Genomic DNA, 24,044 nt, shown 5'->3' on the forward strand with positions numbered 1-24,044 from the left:
TATCCGTCTTGTCCTCCAGCATCACCCGTGTGGGTGTCCTCGTACTCCACCGTCTTATTTCCACAGCTTGTCCGCCTCCACACTTCAGTAGTGTACCATCAAGTGTAAAGTCTTAGATATAGTTTTATCTTTTCTCATCCTTAAGAGACCGAAGCAGAAGTCCATCATTTTTAGCGGCAACAAGCCAGTCAGAACCAGCGCAAGAATATATCGAGAGCATTAAAACCTTTCTCTTCACTGTTCAGATGTAATGAGATTGTGCTGTTCAATTGAGCTTGAAGCTGCTCTACTCAGTATCCAGATTTCCTCACATGCATTCAACAAGCTTGGGGGACATCTCTAATTTACTGGAGCAAACACCCACTTTTCACTGCATAAAAGATTACAAACAGAGACCCATTAACTCGTAGGTAGATGCGACTTTCTCACAACCCATCTAGTGCGGGAAGACCCCCGCCATGCTGGATCAGGGAACCAGGACTTTTTTTTTTTTATAGCTTTGTCAGTGTCACCCCACATACCTCTCAGATGAATTCGACAGTCTATTGAAGTTGTCAATATACTTTATTTAAACTGTGTCTGTTTTCACACATGCCTTGAAATGTTCTGCACATTACCTGGAGGAGCTGTGTGTGTGAGTCTGAGTTGTCCATAGTTTTTATAAATATAAAAAACAACCAGTGACAGATTGATACATGAATAAGGCATTTGCTTTTATTTCAGTGGGAAAGTAGTCATCATGATGGATGGATAGGTAGCCTCTTCTTCCATCATCGATTTGCTGTAAACAAAGCACAGAGCGTTCCACGGTGTAATTTTGGATCGTGTCCTGAATCCTTTTGTGCTCCGAGGAGGCACTGTGTGGAAGTACTGTATATCTATTTTATACAGACAATATTTTATTGTGTATAACATGAGTGCAACAGTGGAGGTGTTCATCATCAGTCTACACCGTTATTACAAAACACTGAAATAACCCATTTATACTCTTTTCATAGCATTTGATTTCTTGGAACTGGTTTTAGATGCACTAATCGAATAATTAAAGTCTGTCGATATTAATGTGTCTCCCACGAGCTTTGCAGAGCACAGAGCGAAGCTCATGAGAGAACGGCCACATCCCTTCTGTTCATTAATTATGTACCCAGTTTGTGCTGGATGGCTCCATCACACCTTTACCCATCAAATGTCCCAGAAGAGCTGACCTCATCTTACAGCTATCTTTCCTTATGAGTTTGAGTTTTTGATGTCAACTTCCCATTTCCCCATCTTCTGAGCAACGGCACATGAAGTACTCCTGTCCTGTATGGGGTTTATGCAAATATAATGACCAGACACAGATTTTCAGTGTAATCCAGGCTGTCTTCAAATGAAATTGAAACTGAAGGTTAAACAAAAGAAAAAAGAAAAGATATGCACTGCTTTGAACTTCATCGTCTTTGCTTTTCTCAACAACATTCGCAACATCTCCTCTGCAGCTTATTTGAGAAATGTCTTTGGGAAATTAATTCAGCTCCTGTCATCACGGTGACTTCATAAACAAATTTACCGTAAAAAGTGCCAGAAGTAGCTGAACAGAATTTTAAAAAGTGTTTAAAAATTTAGCATTTTAAGAGATAAGAGCTGAAAAGAAAAATCTCCAGATGTTACAGACACAGAATGAACAGGGTTTCTGCTACAGGCTGCCTCAACATTTAGATTTTGATCCTTTAGTAAGGAACTCTTGTCATTTTAACTTAAGATATTCCGACGTCTGCGATAGACTGGTGACGTGTCCAGGGTGAACCCCTGCCCCTCGCCTTTGATTAGCTGGAATAGACTCCAGCAGACCCCCATGACCCGGAAAATGATAAAACAGGTATAGAAAATGGATGGATTGATATTCAGACCCACCTATCCAGGATGTTATTCGCCAGATGAAGCTGGAATAACTTCCCTGCTATGCTGAACAGGGTAAAGTATAGAATCCGGATGCCTTCTTTGTTCACTACTTCGAGCTAATAAACTGTTAAAACCCTCAAGCCATTTGTGTGAGGTGTTTAAACACACAAATAGCATCTATTTCAGCTGCTCATCCATTAGCTTAAGCAAGCAAGCTGCTTCTACTCCCACTCTCTTGACACTTGTTCAGGTGTTTCAAATATGGGCCCACATGAGGATTTATTTACTTCTAATGTGGATGTAAGAAATGGCAAATGTACGCTGGCATGGTGTTAAAGTGCACCTGTTTGGGAATTGCTTGAGCAGCAGGGCAGGTTTGTCTGCTTTTTTTGTCCGTAAATGTATACATCAACTGCATTTATCAGCTGAAGCTTTATTTGGACACGTCAGATATCTTCCAGTCACGAACTTTCCCTCAGTTTGTTGCAGCCAAGCATGCTTTTGAGTTATTCTCTGCAAAAACACAGAAAGCAACAAGACACTGACACCTTTTGCAATCAGATAAATAACCACACTGAGAAGCTCCGCAGTGTGGTGGCTGTCATAATGTGTCAACTTTCCGGCTGCTGCCCTGGGCTTTTGACATTCAGACCAAAAAACTGTCATGAATTTTTCAGGAAAAAACCAAGTGGATGTTGCCATACTGTTCCTGCTTATCTTTGAGTTTAAAGAGTAGCTTAAGTCAGGAAAAAATCAGTTTGGATGCATCCCACTCGTCCTTGGCAGTGACAGCTCAATAATATCTAATTTTATTCATTCTCTAAGTGTCAGCATAGACATCTTTTCTTCAGGGAAGTCTGTCAAACTGAAGGCTCGGTGCCACAGTTTGAAAACTGGAATTAAGTGACAATTGTGCCTATGAATAAATCCACGTGGGAGTCTTGTTTGTCACTCAATCCTGTTTTCTTTACCATAATAATTTGCTTTTAAAAAATGTTTTATTATTCTGTTACAGGCCCTGCTCAGAAGTTGCCAGCCACAGCCACAGCCTTGGACTTCTTCCAGCTGTTTGTTCCCGACAACTGCATCCAGAACATGGTCACCCAGACAAACATGTATGCCAAGAAGTTTCAGGAGCGCTTCGGCTCCGATGAAGGTTGGCGTCCTGTCACAGCCCAGGAGATGAAGGCGTTCCTGGGCTTCGTCACCTCCACCAGTGTGCATCGCTGCGAGTCAGTGCTCAGCATCTGGAGCTTGGGCTTCTTCAGCAATCGGAGCATCGCCTTGAAGATGAGCCAATCACGGTTTGAGAAGATCCTCAAATACTTCCACATTGTGGCTTTCCGGCCGTCGCAGGGAAGCAACCAGGGCCTTTACAAGATCCAGCCCTTCCTGGACTCGCTGCAGCAGTCGTTCAGCTACACCTTCAGACCCTCACAGACACAGGTGCGTTCTAGACTACAGACCTGCATTTTCTTAAGACATCATCTGATATTCTTAGAAAACTAAATTCAGGACTTTTTTATACACTCATATATTATTTTCACAATTCTCTTATGTTGCAAAGCTAGTGTGTTAGCTGCAGCCTCATGAGCATTAGTATCAGAAGATTACATCTATTCCATTAGAAGCCCTCTTGCTTCCAGGAAGCTCAACATTTTACAACACAGCTGCCATCAAGCAGACTGTTTATTAGGTTTCATTGACTAAGCAGTATACAGAGAAATGTGGCAAGCTTTCAACAATATTTAGAGGTCATTTAAAGGTGCTTGCATATAATAGTAGAGATCAAGGATTGGCTAAACCTTCGTCTTCTAAACTCTTCAATTGGCAGGTGAATGTACTTTTAATGTAATGGGCAAGGAACCCTCTGATGGCTCTGTTAAATGATAAGGCGAAGGTTGTTTGAAGGGGTGTGAACCTGAAAGTCATGTAGGAGAACAGTCGTCCTCTTCAGAATATGTTTTCCGTTGCCACTGCCTGTTTTGGACCCACTTTGAAATAAGTGGGACAGTGGAGCTCAGCCTTGCATCTCTATTTTGGGGAGCCTGGACTTTTTCCCAAACCTTCACTTTTGATGTACACTGTACGGCCAATATGAGAGTGTATACTTATGACTAAACTGTATTCCTTTAAAAAGAATTGGAATTCAGCAACACATTTTCACATGATAAAAACAAAAGAGACAAGAAAGCAGCTTCATATTCAGTCCGTTTGGGAGGAGGTGCCCTGGGATAACTAATATCTTGCAGCAGCCGGTGTTACCCCATTAAGCTCTGGGAAAACAAAACAAAACAAAATACTGGAAATGAAATGATTAATGTGCTTTTTGTTTGAGCAGTCATCATCCTCTTTGTGAAAGATGATGTCAGTGCTGTGAATTCATTCGGGAGTACAGACTCTTAACAGCAATGCCCCCCCTCTTACCACTCCCACCTCCAATTTAGCTTTACGATTTTACACTGGAGATGGTTTTTATGTCAGCATTGTTGACTTTATTTCATTACCAAGTCATTTGTGGTTGAGTGAAATGTGATTTCATGCTAAAGCTCTTAAATTGCATCTAAAAGTAACTGAATTGAAATGGTGAGAGGTGTGTGTGTGTGCGCGTGTGTGCGCGCGTGTGCGCGCGTGTGCGTGCGTGTGCGTGCGTGCGTGCGTGCGTGCGCGTGTGCGTGCGCGTGCGTGTGCGTGTGCGTGTGCGTGTGTGTGTAGGGCTGGGAGGATTAGCAGTGATGGGGTTTATGCGTATCCGTGCCAGTTTGTTTTTGCTCTTGCTGCTCTGTGCCAGGAGCAGAGTGGGCCCAGCGAGTGAGAGTGGCACTGACTGAAACTGTTACTTCCTGGAACGGTAGTCTACTCATCTAATGTCAAACTCAACAATAAAGAAGGATTTCCTTTCTTTTTTTGTAGTAGTAGGTTAATCAGTGATTTATTTTATCCATTAAAAGTCAGGAAGTATATTAAAACAAATTATAGAAATGATAATATTTCACGAAGGCACATTTAGGATTAAAAAACCAGACAAAATTTTACTTTTTAAACTTAAATAGTCCAAAATGTGTTCACATGTGATCTGATTCGCTTTTTTATTTCTGAAATTATTTCTGTAATATTCTATGTTTCATGATACCTTATTAATCCCACAGGCCGATTCATTTTCTGCACTCTCTCCCATCCATAAAATAAAAAATAAGGGAAAAAGGAATTTGCATATCTTTTGTTTAATGGGCTGTCAAGTAATACTGCTGACCTGAGGGCATTGCCTTGCAAAGTATGTGGTCAGGTCGACATATTATTCTTTCAGCTTTTTACACCACCCTTACTCTAAAGAGATTATGGATATATTTGCCAGACTCCAGTGATTTGGAGCAGATCTTAACCATGTTAAGACTGGCTGTCTTTCGCAGACAGCCAGTTATACCCGCACACAAAGGAAAAGGTTAAAAGGCTCTCGATACAAGCGCTGAATGACATTTCTGCATTTTTCTTCTATCTGAAATGCAGTGTTGTAGTTTCTGTCCCTGACATGCAGCCAAATATCCACTCTCATCAATCCGATAATTGGATGAAAACAGCATCTCATTCTTGATTTCAAGTGTACTGAATTATTAGTTGGGAATTCTCAACTCAACTCATCTCAACTTTATTTATAAAGCACTTTATAACAACCACAGCTGAAACAAGGGGCTGTACACAAATAAATAAAACAACAAAGGAACATAAGACAATTAACAAGAAATCAATACTAAAATAATTCATTACAAAAACTCATAAAACTGCCTCCAGATTTTTCCAACAGTGAAGGAGCCAGAAGAATAGCACATGAAACAATGTGCTTACTAGGAGATAGCAGGTGTGTGAAGGTGTAAGCTTGTTACAGTTTTCCTGAAGGTCTTAACCTGCATATGCTGATCTTGGCTGATTCCAATTTTCTTTCTTAGAACAGAAGTCAACTGCATATATTACCTTAATCAATAAAAAAACGAATAGCAGAGGCTGCAGGTTGTTTGCTCTTCTACCTTTACTTTTAGCCTCTTAGTTTATTGTCACCTTCATAACATTGAACGCCTTCAGTAGAGTGATGTGGTTTGAGGAGTTGATTAAATTTGTTATCCCTAACATTTTGGTTGTTGCTCCCCTGTGAGGTTATAAATAGTGCTTTTTTTCCACAACATATTTCCCAGTGATTTCAAAATCATGAGCTGTTTATTGCCTGTAAAAGATAAGAATAAAAACCGAAGAAGAAAAAATTGTCTGATTCTAGACACCAGCTGATGCATCTTTGCATGCCAGGTTTGCTGCTTCATACACTTTTCATCAGACTTGGACATCGGTTCACTGGACATAATATCCACTTCATACTTTTCTTACTTGAGAACATGTCTCTAACAGAAAAGAGACATCCATGACAGCGTATGAAAGAGATTAATGACTAATATACAGTCTGACTCTTTAGATCCTTTAAAGACTCGTCTGAGACTGAAATGCCCTTCTTTTTTTTTGTCCTTTATGGATTTGATCCATAGAAAAACAGTGAGCAGCTGTAAAATCTAATACACATATAAGAAAGATATGTCAGAGTTCATCTTTCTTTGATATTTGTAACTAAATAATACTTTTCTTGCTGTTTGTTGGTTTGATGGTAGAGGGGTCTCAGCTCATACTGTAGCAAGAGAGAAAAAATAATGTGAACACGGCCACATTATTACACGGAGAACAACAAAAATATTTTTTCTTTTTAAAATATAATTAAATCTTGATCATGAAAACTGGAGCAAATAGGAGCATTTTCTGTGCTGTGGGTCTTGTTTTAAACATTGAGACTCATAAAAATGTAAACTATGCCTCTTATGGTTCTTTGTAATTTCTCATTAATATTTAATTACTTTACACATTGCTTGTCAGTTTTGGCTCAGGGCATATTGTAATTCCTGCATCAGGTAGTAAGCATTCTTTTTCTTGATTTTTGACATCATTAGAGTTGTGTCTTTATTTTCAGATCTGTTTTGAGCTGAATTTAGAATAGTCCTGTAGAAAGCATGAGGTAGTGTCTTCTTCTGATTGGATTTGGCTGTGGTTTTGGGGTCAAGGATGCACGCACAAACAGAGATTCTGCAGGGGGAATGAAATAATTAGAATAAAACATTGTGAGATACAAGAGGTGCACCACTGCTGAGACCAGGTGTATCCCTCACACAGAAAGCCTTGTTGAGCTTTGTTTTCATACTTGTGTCTTGTTTACACTGAAATCTTCTAATAAATACTCACATCTACAGCGTCATTGTCTGTGTATTTGCAGGTTCTTCACGAGCCTCTGATAGATGAGGATCCCGTGTTTATCACCACCTGCACGGAAAGAGAGCTGAGGAAGAGGAAGAAGAGGAAGTTCAGCCTCTGGGTTCGACAGTGCACCTCCACTGGATTCATTTGCCAGGTAGAGACACAGCATGAAAAAGGGGGAAGCTGCAGTCTGCAGCAAATATAAACTGCAAATCTATCAGGAATGGAAAAGCTTTGATTCTTTATCTTCATGAGAAAAATCTTATATGTTTCATCAAATATGGAAAAGTTTCTATTCTGCCTGGAGTCAAAAACAAAAAGTCTTTGAGGAAAATGGAGACTTTGATCTACTGCTGCTGTCAAATCTCACACAGGTTCTGGATGCTACTTCATTTTACATTCAGCCAATTACTTGTGAATCCTGGTGGGAAAAAATCACTTTCAGGGCTTTAAATGTGGAAAATTGCCAGGTTCAATTTTAGAATTTGATCAAACATATCTGTATATGGAAAAGAAAATCTTTCTGGGCAAAAATACTGAGTCAAGTCATTTCCTTTGATGCTGTTTGGGAGTAGAGTATATCCTGTGTCAGGATTATATCTGTGTTGTCACATCCCAGGCAGGGAGAGCTGCTCCGCTGACTAACAACCTTGCCCTTGATGCAACCTTCAACTCCTACGCCTGTTGCTTATGTAACCTGGTGATTAGCTAAGGCTCTGCACTGCAGGAGGATTGACAGGCCTGTCCTACTCTGATCAGCACAGGCGTCTTCACACAGAATAGGAAAAAATATGGACTTCTCAGTACATATGCCACATGCAACGTAACATTTCTCCACTAGTCTAAGACATTTGTCTTTAAACCCAGTATGAATTATGTGCAGGTTTTCCATCACACATGCAGGTATTTGTCATTGGCATACTTGATGAGGCATAATGCATTTATCTCAGAGGGAACAAACCTGCAGAATGGTCTCTGAACCATCTGCTCAAAAAAACTGAGGTGAAAAGTTATTGAGGTTCAAATAAAAAAATAAAAAATTCAGCAACCATGTTCCACAGTGTTGTAGTTACTCAGTCAGATCACTGTTAACAGAAGAATTGTATTGGATAACAATAGTTGTAGTTTGATGTGGCAAAGGGATACTTTTTTTCCTTGTTTGAAACCAACACTGTATCTTGAATGAAATACGGTGGGAAGTGTAGCTTCATAATCATTTTTATCATAGTTAATGTAGACTTTAAGTGACTTTCACGATAAAGAACAGGCTCACATATACAGTATGTGCCACAAAGGAAAAACCGCCTGCCTGTTATTGTAAAGGTTCTCTCATGAGGCCAAAACCGCTCTGACCTGTTGAAGCGTGAACTCCAACAGACCTGCAAAGGTCTCCTCTGGTGTCAGATGCTAAGATGTCAGCAGATCCTTTAAGTCCTTTAAGTCGCGAGATGGGACCTTCATGGCTTTTTGTCAGTACCTCTCGCAGATGCTCAACTGGATTTAGAGCTGAAACGTACAACATGAAGTTATAAGTATCGTGGAGAATCCAGCTGAAAGAGACCACTACCATCAGGGAATATCGTGAAGGGGGTGTGCTTCATATGGTTTCTTCATATATTCATAAAAACGTTATAAGGTGGCAAAATTATAGATTTTCTTTATTAAAAAAAATTAGGACTATCTTACAGGAGGCATCAAAAAAACATGTCCCTCCAAATCTTCCACGAAGACCAAGAAAAAGGACTAACCAGACAAAAGCACAGGAGGCGGAAACACACAGAGAAGGAAAGATGAAAAGGGAACCAGGCATAAGGAAAAAAGAAGGATGCACTGACTCACCAGGAGGACAAGGATAAAACTAACAGGCTGTAGCACCTGTTACTGACGGAGAGAAAACTGTAGAAGCTAGATTTTGATTTCAGAATGACCTGGCAAAGTACAAACTTAATGAGTCTGCTAGAGATATTTATAGAATACAAGAATGCAAGACATAAATTAAGCATTTATACTGCAGAGAAGTCAAGCGTGTAACTCCATATACTTGTAGGGGAAATGTTTTCTTCTTCGCCTGGATCCACGCCAGAACTGCATTAGTCGAGAGAGGAGCACACGCTGAACAGAATGCTAATTTGTCCACTTCTTTTTTTAAAGAATAAATAGATTTATTTGGTGTACTGGCAATAATCTGCATATTCTGCGTATAGCAAAGACTTGATATGCGAAAAGCATCACTGATTGTCATTGAAAAACTACCCTCCATTATTCCACCTGTTTAACTGATAAACATTCACCGTGGCTGCACCCGTCTGGCAGTAACTCTGTCTTTCCTAGTCCGCTGTATGCCAGCATCTGTCTTCATTGAAATCTTCTCCGTCGAAATTAATTTTGACAAGAGACAGGGGGGGGGAAAAATCAAAGAAATAAAAGTTAGTGGAGCAAATCAATGATGTTCCATTAGTGAGTGCATCACACAGGGATACACAAACGTATGGATACACACGCTCCCACAAATGCATCAGTGACTCAGTCTAATGTTTTAACCGAGGGTTTTAATCCGGCTCGCTAGTCTGACGTAAATAAGGAAGTTGAAAAATGTATACTTCCTTTAATTGCCACTAGGGGCAGGCTCCAAAAAAGGAAGTCAGTATTCATTTGCAGCAGGAAACCTGTATTATTTATACATACATTTACTGCCTGGTACAAAGAAAAAAAAAAGAGAAATAGTTATGGTCTTGATGGCAAAATTTCACATCCATTTTTCTATTATCCCATGAGCTGAAATTGTATAAACCACAAACGTAAGCATAATTAGAGTTGGAGTTTTTGTGTCACAGCTGTATCCTAGCATTCTCTGGGAATGAGCTATGAATAAAGAGCTAATGGTGTGCAGTCAGTCTTATTTTAATGATCAAACGATTTGTGCTTTTAATTGTACTAAGAGACTGCAGCAGCCTGCTCTGGATTGGCTTCATTTCAACTCTGTCAGTCCTCATTTCAAATGCCATTTTAGTAGTGAAATGTGGATCTGAAAAGAGCATGGAATCTATCAGACGTTAGTATCGTAGCTTACGGTGAGCTAGTCTAAAATTGCCCATATTTTGATTGGGCTGAGGCAAATCCTGCCAACAAAGTGTCTGCCATAGATTTACAAAGTTCGTCTATGGGTTTAAATCAGTTTTATGCTAATTGGGTTGATATTCAGCTCAGCAGAAAGTATAAAGGGATGCAAGTTCTTTGTACATTTTTGTTTATGCATACTTTGCATTGGCTTCCTTTGGAAGTCAATCACTGAAACCTTTTTAATTTAAGCAGGTCATCTTTGATCCAGACAGTTTGACCAGAGTGTGTGGGAATTGTGGGTATCTGCTTGAACCTTGTGAACAGATAGATATTGCTTCCTGGAGGTGGTCATAAAAGCTTTCTGTGATCTCCAGGAAGATGTGAATTTTCTTTTATATTTATTGGTTCATTTATTCTCAAGCGGGGGTGAGCACACTGTAGATTTTGTGGAGTACAGTGTGCCTATTCAGAATAAGGTTTCGTGCAGCACCAGGGTAAAATGTAATTATTTCAATGTAATATACTGTCCTTAATGATGTTCCTTGCTCTTTGTGAGTCGGGTCCTGTAAATGTCCTCAAGTAATGGGAAAGCTGCTCCTCAGATGAATTGTGCAGATTTAATCACGAGCTGCAGAGTCTCGCTCTCCTGTACTGTTACCGCACCACACAGTGATGCTGCTCGCAGAGTTTAATCTCCAATGTTCACCTGTAGAAATTACTGTGGAGTTCGGGGGGTATTTCTGATTTTCTCAGCCTCCTTAAGACGTTCAACTGCAACTGCAACATCGAGCCCTCTTTGATGATGAAATCAGTCTCCATTCTCTGCAGTGATATAATGAGAGTGGATTAGATTTAGACTAAAAAATTGGTTTGGTTGATTTTTAAAACAAGTATTGCTGTTGTGCCTCCTCTGTGCATGTCAGCCAGCACACTGAGAAGCGATAAAGGTATGTATGTTTAAGTCAGTACCCCACACAGAGATTCCAAAGAAGTAACATTTCTATATGAATTAAAAACAAATGCTCACTAAGCTCAGTTGAAAGAGGCTTTGTATTGTAAGATGTCATTGGAAAAGCTTGTCAGAGTTTGAGACTACAGGCTTTTAAGTTGATGTAGACTGTTATCAAGCCCAACATCAATGGTACTTGAAATTGGTACTAAAAAAAGTTTGACTAATTCTGTATCTCTTTTATAAAAATGTCTCGTCTGGTTCCATTTGCTCTGCAGATCTACGTCCACCTGAAGGACGGACAGGGCACCGACGGCCTGGCCGCTTTGAAGAACAAACCGCAGCTCCACAGCCTGGTGGCCAAGCAGCTTTGTCAGAGCATTTCTGGCAAGAATACCATCATCTTCACAGGGCCGTCTATAACGAGCCTCAGCCTCTTCTCTGAATTCAGCAAGCAAGGTAGACCAACGAGTTGTCGCAGCAGATGGCGTAATCACTGATCTGTCTTTGTCTTAATGGCCTGATAAGATTGGCTGCCCTCCCTTACCCAGTAGCACAGTTTCTGCTAAGGATCATAAGATTATTATCTCCTCCTTCACCAGAGGCAGTGTGTTCATAAAGCATTCATGCAAACTCACTGTCACAGTAGTAACTGATTTGACAGTTTGAGCTACCTCTGAGTGTTGTTGTCCGATCAGCATAAATCCAACACTAATATCACCCATTCAATCAAGAATTATCAGTTGTTTTTTCCCCTCACCCCTGTGAGTTCTGGGAGGGCTCGCATATACATTCTAACGTCATATGTAACGTTAGACCCGTCTATATGGCTACTCTTCGCAGCAGCTAAAGGTCCTTTCAGTTTAAGATGAATAAAAAGTGAAATAATTGGGCCCCAGAGACTACTTGTAACATGAAACAGGTTTCTGCGGAAAATCATACAATTGTGGATTTTGAAGCAGCTGATAAGATCAAAAAAAAAAAAAAAGTTCTTATTTACTGGAGTAGTCCTGTTCTTCCACAAGGTGGCACCATAACGACTGAAGTTTTGGCTAAATAGCTTTAATTTTGTAATGGCATAGTCACACTTTAACTAATTAATTCAGTTAATTAATAAATTAATAAGTAATTAATTCACAATCACCAGCTGGAAATGTATATGAATACGCAGACAGGCACATACGCACACTCACACAGTCACACACACCACCAGTAGCAACCCTTGAGATTTTTTTCAGGAGCTGCCAGCTTCCTGAGCCTTCCTCCATTTTTTAGTTTGAATTTCCTTTTTTTATGATGTTTTTCTTCTCCAAACTAAACATCAAAGAAAAGATTGGATTCTTTTCAATTTCAACATCAGATGATACGACACAGCATGACAATGTGCAGTTAGATTTTCCCCCTTTTAGTCTTTACTGCCTGGAGGAACTTTTCACATCGTAGACTCACATTGATTTTACCACCAGAGTACATTTTTCTAACTTTTTAGTCCTAAAGTCATGTTTTGTTGTTAAACGAACCTTTTTTCTCATTCCAAATCTTCTTGTTTTTAAGAGTGCTACATGACCAAACGTCACACCTCAGCAGTTTATCATTTGGTGTTTTGAAAACTAAATCCTGAAAGTTTCCATGTCACATGTCTAGTCTTGTCATAGCTGAAAGAAAAGTAGACTTGAAGGATTTCCTATAAATGAATAGCTAGAAATTAGTAGTCCAGCCTAATTTTCAAATTCAGCTCTTCAGCTAAATCTCTATGCTTACTATTGCAGAGGCATATTTGGTTATTATAGCACGAGCACGATTGCTAAGGTGAATAAGATTTGAATTCTCAATTTTGCATTTTTGTCTGATATGACTGATGTTGTTGCAAATCTGAGAGCTCAAGTGAAAAGCATACAGGCTGGACTGGGAGTTTTATTCACAAATAGTAATGGGAAGCTACCAGTGAGGTGGGAAGAGTTTGTGAATGGAGTGAAGCAGAAAGTAGAGGAACACGAGCCGAGGCAGGTGACTGGTACGGATGCTGGGGCACAACCACAAGACGGACGGAGGGGAGAAAGGTTAAGAGAAATTAGCAGATCCAGGTGGTATGAGTCAAGCCTTTCACAATTATCAGAAGTAAGGGATTGAAAAAGAGGTCTGGTTTGAGCATAATTAACAGGGATGCTGAGCAGCTGTTGGCCTTCACACCTGTCACCCCTCCTGCACTTGAAAGCAGCCCGAGAGAGAGGGAAGGTTGCTGTGGAGGTCGAGAGTACGGCAACTAATGGCCAAAAACCAAGCAAGCTGTAAACATTAAAAACTAACATTTGCCTTAAATCTTAAAGTTTTTAAACTTTACTTTTTCAAATGCTTTATCAGCAAACAATAGCAGAAACTTAACTGGAGGAAAAACACAAAAAAATAAAAACCCAAGATATAATCAACGCTTTGTCATTCCAATTAGCTAAAGGAAAGACGATGCGTAAAAACCAAACGTTTGTAAAGGCATTGTCCCACAATCTTCATTCAGTCTTATCGCGCAGGATTAATTTGCAGAGTTAATTACCCTGCATTATTCTGCAGCATTTACATGAACACGCATGTGCTGCAGAGATAGAAATCAATTTCCAAACTGAGAGCACTGACACATCATGATTGTTTTGTTTCTGCTCATCTGTGTCACCAATAAGGATTGTTTTGTTTGTCTGGACCAGTGGCAATTTGGTTGAAAAGCACAGTCTTTACTGTGATAGGCTCATTATTTTCTCTTTCACTTGATTTGAATATTTTGTTTAGCTATTTTGTAGAATTCATAAAATGGCAATTGCAATTTTACAAAATGTATGAATATATTTTTGTTCAATCTAAAGTGTAAAAGTAAAGTAAAAGTAGAAAGTATTTCATGAAATATGATTTGATTTATTTTTTGAAAAGTTTTGGGGCATTGCAACCATACTTTGCCATTTTATCCTAGAAATAACACTCAGCTATCAAACAGATGCCAAATTCTTGGCCGTCTCTACAATAATTTTTGGTGTTTTATTTGAAGTTTAAGTAAAGAAAACCAACTCATTGGTACTCATTGTGTCCCTTTCCAGATATTTATTGTTGTGGTTTGCTGAGCACCAGGAAGAGCGACTGTACAGGATTACCACAAAGCATGCTGGTGTGCGGCTCCACGCCAGCGCAGCGTGGCCTGTCGCGCGTCATGATGAAAGGCAGCATGTCGCTGATCAGCTGGTACAACAAGGGACACTTCAGGTTTCTCACCAACGCTTATTCTCCTACGAAACAAGGTAGGACAGAGGGTAACCTCCCCAGCTTTCACCTCTGTGACTGACAAAACTATAACGGCCTTTATTTTAAAATGTTCAACTTGTCACCTTAGTATAGACTTTTTTAATGACAGAAACAGTCAAGATAAATTGGCAGATCGTTGAGCATTCCTGCCAAGGAGAATCAGCGAGAGCTTCTTATCCATGATAATCCATTTTCAGAGAAGGCAGGATCATGATACGCTCCTCGTCATTCAGCATAATCCACTCTTGATGAACCGGGTGTTGAGGTGTGCAGCGTGGGTCGGCTCTGTGTGTACGAGGAGTGTGGAAGCGACGGCCCAAGGATGTTTAAACTGTTATTATCCATTATTGATTTTGTTTGCCCTCTGTGTTCGTGTGTGGGTGAATGTTGACTTGTTTTTTCAGCATCACACTGTTCATGCTGCATTCAGTAGCAAATGAGGAATTATCCATTTTCAGCTTCAAACTAAAAAAAATGAATTAAAAAGGAACATTTTATAGTCAGGATGTAAAACATGAAATTATTGGTGGAGCAGTTTCAGCATATTTTCTTAAACATCTAATGTTCTTAGTAGCAAAGCAGAAAAATAAGAGTGAAGTAGTTCCTGGATAGAAAATGAAGTCAGGTGATAACTGATCTGATCTGATCGAATCTGATCTGTTTCTGTGATATAATTGCACTCTACAACATCACTCTAGGCATGTACAGATTTTACTCTTCACAGAATAGCACTGATTTGTGTATTTTTCCCTTGAGATTTCAATAAAAAATGCCATTTTCTAGCACCTTTGTGCTGCGTCAGCACTGGGGTGGTTTCATTTTAAAATGAAAGAAGAGCAAAGTCAGGAAGCAAATGTGTGCAGCTACATCTTCATCACTAAAAGCTTTCAGTTTTGTTTGTCCACATTAGAGTGCAGTTCCAGCATTTACAAACTGAAATGCGTCTGCAGGAGATTAAAAATGTTCTCTTTTAATTAGTGACAAAGCTCAAATGGCAAGCCTGTCTCATGCTCTCTGTGGGTCATCCGTCTCTCACCCTGGTCACCACCAAGTCCCCTGATGAGGAGCTGCTTCAGTGGGATCTCATGTCTCTCACTTCCAGTTTGTGGTCTTTTTTGTGATTTTATGGCAGGTTTGATCATTAAGAGGAAAAGCGGGGAGATCCCATGCCCCCTGGCCGTGGAAGCTTTCGCGGCACACCTCAGCTACATCTGCAAATACGACGACAAGTACAGCAAGTATGTGGACGGCGCTGCACTGATTAATCTGTGTTTGATCCAAGACCACACAGATATGGTGCAGTGTCAGGGTTCAGGGAAGCCTGAATAAGCCTTTATTTACACATAACATAACTCACTCTCTTACAAATCCCTTATAACCAGTTTGTAGTTTCTGCTGTTGCATGCTTAGACTGACTCACACTTTTATCTTCAAGATCTAATAACAGCACAAACAGGAGCCCCAATGCTTATTGTTTCTGAAGGAAGAAAAAGTTTATTGACAAACAGTGAAAACCTCTCTTCAAAACAGCCCACGTATGTCCGCTCAGCGGTAGAACTACATCTTTACTGAATTACAGGGTCCAAACTGCTGTTGAGATTTCCTGACTCGTGTGCAGAAGTTGAGTTAAAACACCTGACAAGAAAAATATGGAATCGCAACAGTAGTAAGATGTTCATTTAGATGTTTGATTTTGTGAATTAAAAAAAAAAAGACATGATGCAAAGCTATTTTATTATTTACATCTGCTTTTGTAAAACTGTTGTAATTGTTATAATTAAGGATTTTTTGCAAACATATATCTGCCCAAGTCTAAACATGCACACCAGTGTGCTGTTTAAATGGAGATCTAGCAGACCATAGCAACCTAGCTGGTTCATGAAAAATATGCCCTGACAATAGACATCAGTCAAAACGGAGGAAAGGATTATAAAACTCCATCCAGAATGAAATTCAGCACCAACTGTGACAAACATGTTGTTGTTTTTTCTTTTTCTGTCACCTGTGTCTAAGATTTGGATGAATACACATAAAAAGGTTTGATGTGGATTTTCTGGGCCGGTCCGTAGACCACGTGATGGACCAGGCTGACTGTGATGGCTTTATGTTCTGAGTTCAACACCCTTATTTAAGCTGAGCTTCATCTTTTAAATCCAACTTTATGGGTGTATTTTTAGTTATGGGCACATCTATTTATGCCCCTTTCTTAATAATCTTACAATCCACCTTTAAAACAAGTTCTGACTGTATCGGAGTCTGAATTCTTATTGGCGTTGTTTTATTTTGTTTAGTTTTTTTAAAGAGCAGTTCTATGCTCTTTGCCCATACATCAAAACATCTTATATCCTCCATACATGGCCGTCTTTACCTTCCAGCATTCCAGGAGTTCATACAACAGCTTCTCAGTGACTTGAAGTTACTTTTACAGCACTTCAGCACTTCTTCGTTTTATACCGCACATACCATCTCACACGTATGCCTTTTTCAGAGGAAATTACGCCACAGGTTCAACAACAATGTATAAACAGGTAATTCAACCCGTCATCAAATGGTGTGATTTCTGTGCTTCAAAGTTGCCTAATTTACAAAATTATCAACACCTTTTTTTATATAAATTAGGACATTAAATCATTAAATTACTTATGTTCAGCTATTGAATAAAATATTTTCAATTCAAGGGCTGTACACCTTTTCCCATGCAAACTTGGATTTCTGTCGTGTAAATGCCTGTCAACAAGCCGATGCAGAAGACAAGAATCAGCCGTCGTGTCGACTTATATCCAAACTGCATCATGGCTCTGAGTGTAGAGAAATTATTCTAACAAGATTGTTGGGTGCAGTTTCTTTACTTTGCCATTCTAAGTAGAACTGAAACTATGCCTTTATCCACTATACCATATCAAAATAGTTCTCAATCATTTAATTCACCCATCAAACAAAAACTAGTACAATACTACCGGTAGTATAAACTTATATAATATTTCTGTTGTTGCATGGTCTAAAAGCCACATGTATGTTGTATCAAACATGAACATTTTTGCTTGTGATGAAAGTCTTTGTATATAAGCTGTGGACTGAGCAACCATTTGTCACCCACAGGTACTTCATCTTCCATAAGCCCAACAAGACGTGGCAGCAGGTGTTCTGGTTGAGCATCAGCATCGCCATCAACAACGCGTACATCCTGTACAAGATGTCCGATGCCTACACGGTCAAACGCTACAGCCGAGCGCAGTTCGGAGAGAGACTGGTCCGAGAGCTGCTGGACGTCGACGACTGCTCCCCCACACAGTGAGGAGGAGGAGGAGGAGGAAGAAGAGGAGGAGGTTGGAGAAGACAGAAGTGCAGCAAAACCACTCAAACACGATCTCCATGCTTTCATTTACACTCACTCATGAAGACTCCTCGGTCTGTGTCTGTGTGATAATACTGAAGCAGTGCCAAGCCCTAGTCTCTCCCTCAAGTTTTTTTTTTTTGTTCTTGCTCCTGATGCCCTGTAAATATTCACTCACACACTATTACATATTACACAATATTCACAAGCCATGGGACAGTTCACCTGCCTCGGCTGTATCTGTTAACCAATCAGAAAACAGGAAACAAAGGATTTTTCAGCCGGAGATGATTCACAAAGCAGAGTTGAAGGACGAAATGGTGAAGCAAGGAAATATATCACCTCTAAATGATGTCAGCTGCAACTTTAAACTTGTATCAAAGAGTGAAATGCTAGAAAATGAGCCTGGGTGAATCTCCTGTCCAGGGTAAAAGGCTTCATTGAGCATTTATACGCTTCAAAAACACCCTTGACTCCGTAAGAAAAGCTTATCAAACAGGACACTGCATGCATCAAGAATGTGGATGTGATGTTCTCTCGTTCAGTGTGAAAATGATAGTGTGCTCCAGGTGAGCCTTGAAATCTGTGTATGTATGTGTTTAGTAAGTGGAGTTCCCGTTTTCTGTGTGTGTGACATTGAGCTCAAGGATGTAAAATGTGTGGCAACTCGTGACCCAAATGTGTCGCTTAGCCGCAATCGGTGTTTGCCAGAGGAAGACTGTCAGATCACATAAAGCAGCACACACCAACGTGTCGCCAGTGTTGGAAGGGTTTAACTCTAATACAGCCAATGAAAGTAAAAAGGTAGCAATTAAGGCAACAGTTAATTATTTTTTTTAAACTCATGAAAAACCCAACTGCTCAGTTGAAGCAGATTTTGATGAGTGTGAACTATTAATTTCGTTTATTATTATTTTGCTTAAAGTTTACCCATCACAAAGCATTGATAATAAATTATTTTCTATCAGCTGTCAAGGAAAATCCCGTGCTCGTGTACAATGACAACCCTCGGATGTTCCCTGAGGTGAGAAAATAGGTTTTTGCTACTGTCTCTCTACTCACAAACCGTAACTGTAAACTGCATTACTTATTGGCAGTAAAAGCTCTCCAAACCCCTCCTGTTTAATGACAGATAACTGGTCTTGAGCTTTAAAGAGCTGGATATGCACAAAAGCTGCAGTGTTGCTTGGCAACAAGTACAGTCATGACTATGGGTTTTGGATGGTAATGTGTGACGAGACTCTTCTGAAGGTCTAAGGAGCAGAAAAAGAACCGCAGGTGGTAAATCATGATGAAAATCACAGGATTTGAGACTTACACTGATGTGAAAAAAAAACGTATTTGAATAAAACTGCACCTTATTTCTCAAGTAATAATACCTGTGTGTCAGCATCTTCACAAAAGCCACCTTCTCTTGCTCTGACCCGTCACTGTGCCACTCTGGTGTTCGTGGCCTGGAGAAGGGCTTGTTTGCTTTACTCAACATGACGCCCAGTCGCCAAATGATTTTTCACAATGGACTTATGTGGTGAGGATTTTGAAGTTCTGGTGTGTGCTCTCTCCATCAGCATGGCCGTGTGAATACATGTGACAATAATGCAACTGGATCTGTTGAGCGATGCAGCAGGAGGACTTGTGCACTTTTTCCTCCATCACAGTCTTGCACTTTGAGATCTGTAAATTTAGCGACATGTTTATTAGATAATCCTTTTAGTTTTGGTCAGAAATAAAATAATATGGCACTGTTCCTATAGATCTGTGTGTATATATATATATATATATGTATATATATATATATATATATATATACATATACACACAGCATATACGATAAATGAGATGGGGGGGTAAACATGAAAGTACGTCATTGATGTTTAAAATGAATTATTCTAACCAAAACAGAATTTCCAGTGTAGATGTAGAGCGTGAGCATGTTCATGTGTATTTTGTTTACAAATTGCAGAGAATAAGTGTGTATATTCACTCTGTAACTGAAACTCAAGATCGCAATGTTTTGTTTTCTTTTTTAAATCTTTTTCACTAATCCAAAGCATTCATGTTGCTGTTGTTAATCCTCTGTGTGAACCACTGAATGTTGTCGTGTCTCTCATGTTCACTTTAAACTAACACCGTCTATCATAGGAGGCATTTGTGTCATGTCACATGTTCGTCATCTCGTGATTTTAATACAGTATTTGATATTGACGTATTTCACAGTTGTCATGGCAGTTTTTTTTTATGTTGGCTGCAGAGCACTGTCAACAGGACTAGCATAGGAGTGTGAGGGCCGTCACACGTTTTTACAAAGGAGTAAAGAAAACGGCTTTGAAACATAAATCATGTTTTTTCTAATTTCTAATTGTTTTTTATAATTTAATGAATATTTTCAATTTTCACCTAAAAAGTGGAAAGAAAAAGACTGTTGAGTTAAAGTGTGAACCATTTCAGGTTTGCTTTCACTTTGCTAGCTTTTTTTTTTTTTGCAACATTTTAATTGTTTCTGGTACAATAATTGCAACCACAAACAAAATTCCAGTGGTCGCATAGAAAATATTAAGGGAGATTCAAAATTCAGATATCTGATTTTTATCTGATGTCATTCTGGATCTTGTTTAGAAAAAAAAGAAAGAGACAAAGCTTTACTCTTCATCAACTTAAGTTTATTCTTTAATGCTTGTATAATGCTGCCCATCTGATATTACAAAATCCTGACACACTCTATAGTATGTTTGGAAAAGTTATACTGCTGAATGTCTGAAAATATAACATTTTTCTGTATTCTTGTTGCCTTTGCACATTTCAGTTTAAAATATTATCAAATGGCAAGTTTCCAAATTGAAGGAAATCACCTAGAAAGACCTTTCCTTTCCACCAAACTGACATACAGCATTAAAAACGTACAGTATCCAGGATGTTCGATTCCTTTCTACAATTTTACACTATCATATAACATTCATACAAGCAAGAGTCCATAATTTTAAAGTCAGAGGAACAGATTTCTCCACCACAGGAAGCCTTCATGCAATCATTATTGCCAACGAGACATGTTGCGGTCAGAGGAAAGGGCATGGATGCAATCTCAGTAAAGCAGCAGGGATGCTGAAGGAGTGTCAATACAACTGCAAAGTAAAATCTAGGACTGCTGAAGCATGTGTGACTGTCAGGAGCGTCATAGAAATGCAGAAATGATCCACTTTAATAAATGCAGCTATGTGACACCCAAAAAATGGCGCAGAGCAAAGACGTGTGGCAACTGCTGAGGTTTTTCTGTTGTGCTTATATCACTAATATTCACTGAGGAACTCTGCAAAGCTAGGGTTGCTAAGCAACACAGGGAGGGGAAAAAAGGGTCAGTTTTTGAAGTTTTTCCACCGAGAGGCTTGGCTTTGTGTGGCATCAAATTCATCATTGTCTAGCAGAGAGGATGCTCCATCGTGATACTGTTATTATGTTTATTAAAGGGCAATGTTATGTTGCAGACATTGTGAATAGATAAATAACTAAATAAAAACAAGTTATTTAAACTCTCAGGCTGAGCTCCAGCATGATGTGATTGAAACCTGGTGCAGTTATGCAGTTCTGTCGATCCTGTCCATCGGTACGAGTCAGATGGTTCAACAGTGCCTTTTCTGCTCATTTGTTCCATCCATCGCCATATTTCAGAACGGTCCATGTCCTGGAGTTTACTTAATGTAGGTGACTAGAATAGTTTAGACTGATTACAACAATAAAGGTGAAAAATACCTGCCCTGCATGTTCTGAATAATATACTAGAGAAATAAATCTTCACTTCCATGAAAACGTTTTTAATGAAAATGCTTTATGCTGCCATATTTCCTCTTTCCACTGATGTACTGACTCCGTTTAAGTACTATTTCTCTGGAAATCAATACTGCATCCATTCCTGTAAGGTTTTTTAATGTTTCAAAGACATTAAGAGGCCTGGATAGACTTACTTGTATAGTGAGTGACTTGAGAAACCAAACTCCCTATGATATGCTTCATTTTGCTTTTATTGGTATGTAGAAACTTGTTCAGCTGACCCCCCCCAACAAAGTTTTGTCTCCTTTGACAAGTAGCAGAGCTACTCTTTACTGTCAACTAATGCTATTTTTTTCTTTATTGTAAATGGGACAAAGCAAGATGCAAGACAAATATCTGTGTTTAGTACAGTTATCTGGCTGCCAGAAACGGATGCCATGAATTAGACTGATTCACTGATTCAGTTGTTCTGTGATGATTGAAATGCAGTTGTGTAAAAGGTGGTGTGTGCGTGTGGTGTGCTCTGTGGTGTGCCGTCTCTGTGCAGTGCTTGACAAATGTTTGTCAGGATGAGTGCTACAGTTGTTCCATCAACTATTAGCTCTTGACGTGTTAAAATCTGAACATCTATTACCTCAGGGCTTCATAAAGATCTCCTGTTGATTGTATTCATGAATGGAAATATCAATCTGAAGTCATCTCTTCAATCAGGTGCTGTTGTACCAATGTATGCAGGAGCATAGAATTAGATATTTTATTGTCATTTGGCACTCATAAATAATAAGTAAAGAATGCAATACTGAAAATGTCATCAAGTTTTACCAGATAAAGTGTCAAACTTCGAAAGGTGGAAAGGTTTATCATTTCATGTGGATTGACTGTGGGCCAAAGTGTGACCCAGCTTCACAAGGGGGACCAGAAGCATTTGTGTATATGTGCATGTAGTGTTAAAATATGGTGAAATACTGGCTCAAGTAACTGTTTGGTGATGACTTGTACGAGGCTGCTGTGTAAATGTGTTGTCATTAAATTCTGACCCTTGTGTGTTTGTGTCCCATTGGTGAGCTGGAGATGCTTTTTCATGAGCAAGAAATGATAGGAAATTACAGAGAAACTGCTGGATTACAGTCAAATGTCTGCTATTTCAGGATTCAAGCATAAAGGTTGTATTTTATTCATTTTTTTAGGAATAAAAGATTGCCTCACTCAGCAGTTAACTTGTAACAAAGGGGCAGTAACCGGAAAATAGATTTTTAAGCACTTTCTATACACTTGAGTTAAATTTACATCTGTTTTTTTCTGTGGGGACACACCACACTATCACCTAAGTGATATGACATTTTTGAGTCTTGTCAGAAGCTTTAAATGGTAATTTAGTGTTATAAATTGGTTTCGGCCAGTGCTAACATTAAGCACAGATACTTCTTTTCTTACACAAAATTCACATCGTTTTGGTGCCTAAGAAAAGTTTAATCTCCTTACCATCTGTTATGTTCCTGTAAGAACTTATTAAACAAATAAGAGTAGAGTCCTAGCACACTATATGGAAGAAAGTTGAGTGTCAAAGTGCGCTTATCTGAATATGTCTTATTGGGCTCTGACTTTAGCATAGAAAACATCTATAACCATGCCTCCTTAACATTTTTTTAAAACAGTTTTACTTTACAAACACATTTATGTATTATTCTGAAATATTTGAAGAGAAAAAAGAGCAAGTATGACTCCCCCATTGTTATGTGCTGGAATTTATGTTGTTCAGCCTGACGGGCTGCTCCTCTACTACATTGTGCCAAAAAGCCAATCAAGAGTTTTCCAAGCTTCTGAATGTGCTGACATTTCATCAAAAGAAATGAAGTAACCTAACCTGTAAGTTAACACTGAGAACCAACCTGTTATTTTTAATATGTTGTAATATGATGTGATGAGATGTGATAGGTCCTCATGTTTTATCTCAGCTCGCTTGTAGACTATGTGACAAAGAACTGCCTCTAATCTGCTGTGTTTGGTTCCCTCCAGTGTTCATGCAGATACCCAGCTCCTATTCCTTCTGCCAAAAACTGCCAAAAACGTGTGTTTTGATTTTGTTTTACTTAACCGTTAAGAAGTGAAATCAGCCCTGGATTTCTTATTAGATAGTAAGGAATGTAAACTCTGAGCAGTTTTGAGAGAGACTGGAATATACTGTATGTTAGCAGCAAAATAGCGATGTTGGCGTTTGGGGCAATTGAACTGTCAAAATAGTTTAGGCAAGGCAAGTTTATTTGTATAACACAATTTAACAATAACATGATTCAAAGTGTTTTACAAAGACATCAACACATAAATAAAAAGCATGATTTAAAATTTAAACAAAAAAGAACGATAGATAAAAATCTGATAAAATCAGTAGTTAAAATATGATCAAGTTTCTAAACAAGTTTAAAAGTAACGGTGCAGATTTGGAGTTTTACTCAAATACAGCTGAGAACAGGTGAGTCTTCAACCTTGATTTAA

At 39.1% G+C, this 24,044-nt stretch overlaps 1 protein-coding gene across 1 annotated transcript in view; it reads left to right on the top strand.

The window, feature by feature from the left end:
• The window catches only part of pgbd5 (piggyBac transposable element derived 5), a 27,062-nt gene extending 4,481 nt beyond the window's left edge, over positions 1-22,581 (top strand). Inside the window, exons 2-7 of the mRNA XM_061745367.1 lie at positions 2,897-3,327; positions 7,184-7,318; positions 11,452-11,632; positions 14,254-14,451; positions 15,588-15,693; positions 17,555-22,581. Of these exons, the coding sequence (XP_061601351.1) occupies positions 2,897-3,327; positions 7,184-7,318; positions 11,452-11,632; positions 14,254-14,451; positions 15,588-15,693; positions 17,555-17,750 (1,247 nt within the window). The 3' untranslated portion in view covers positions 17,751-22,581. The remainder of the gene's footprint in view (positions 1-2,896; positions 3,328-7,183; positions 7,319-11,451; positions 11,633-14,253; positions 14,452-15,587; positions 15,694-17,554) is intronic.
• The last annotated feature ends 1,463 nt before the right edge of the window (positions 22,582-24,044 follow it).

The sequence above is a fragment of the Cololabis saira genome, chromosome 17, assembly GCF_033807715.1.
Source record: "Cololabis saira isolate AMF1-May2022 chromosome 17, fColSai1.1, whole genome shotgun sequence".
NCBI lineage: Eukaryota > Metazoa > Chordata > Actinopteri > Beloniformes > Belonidae > Cololabis > Cololabis saira.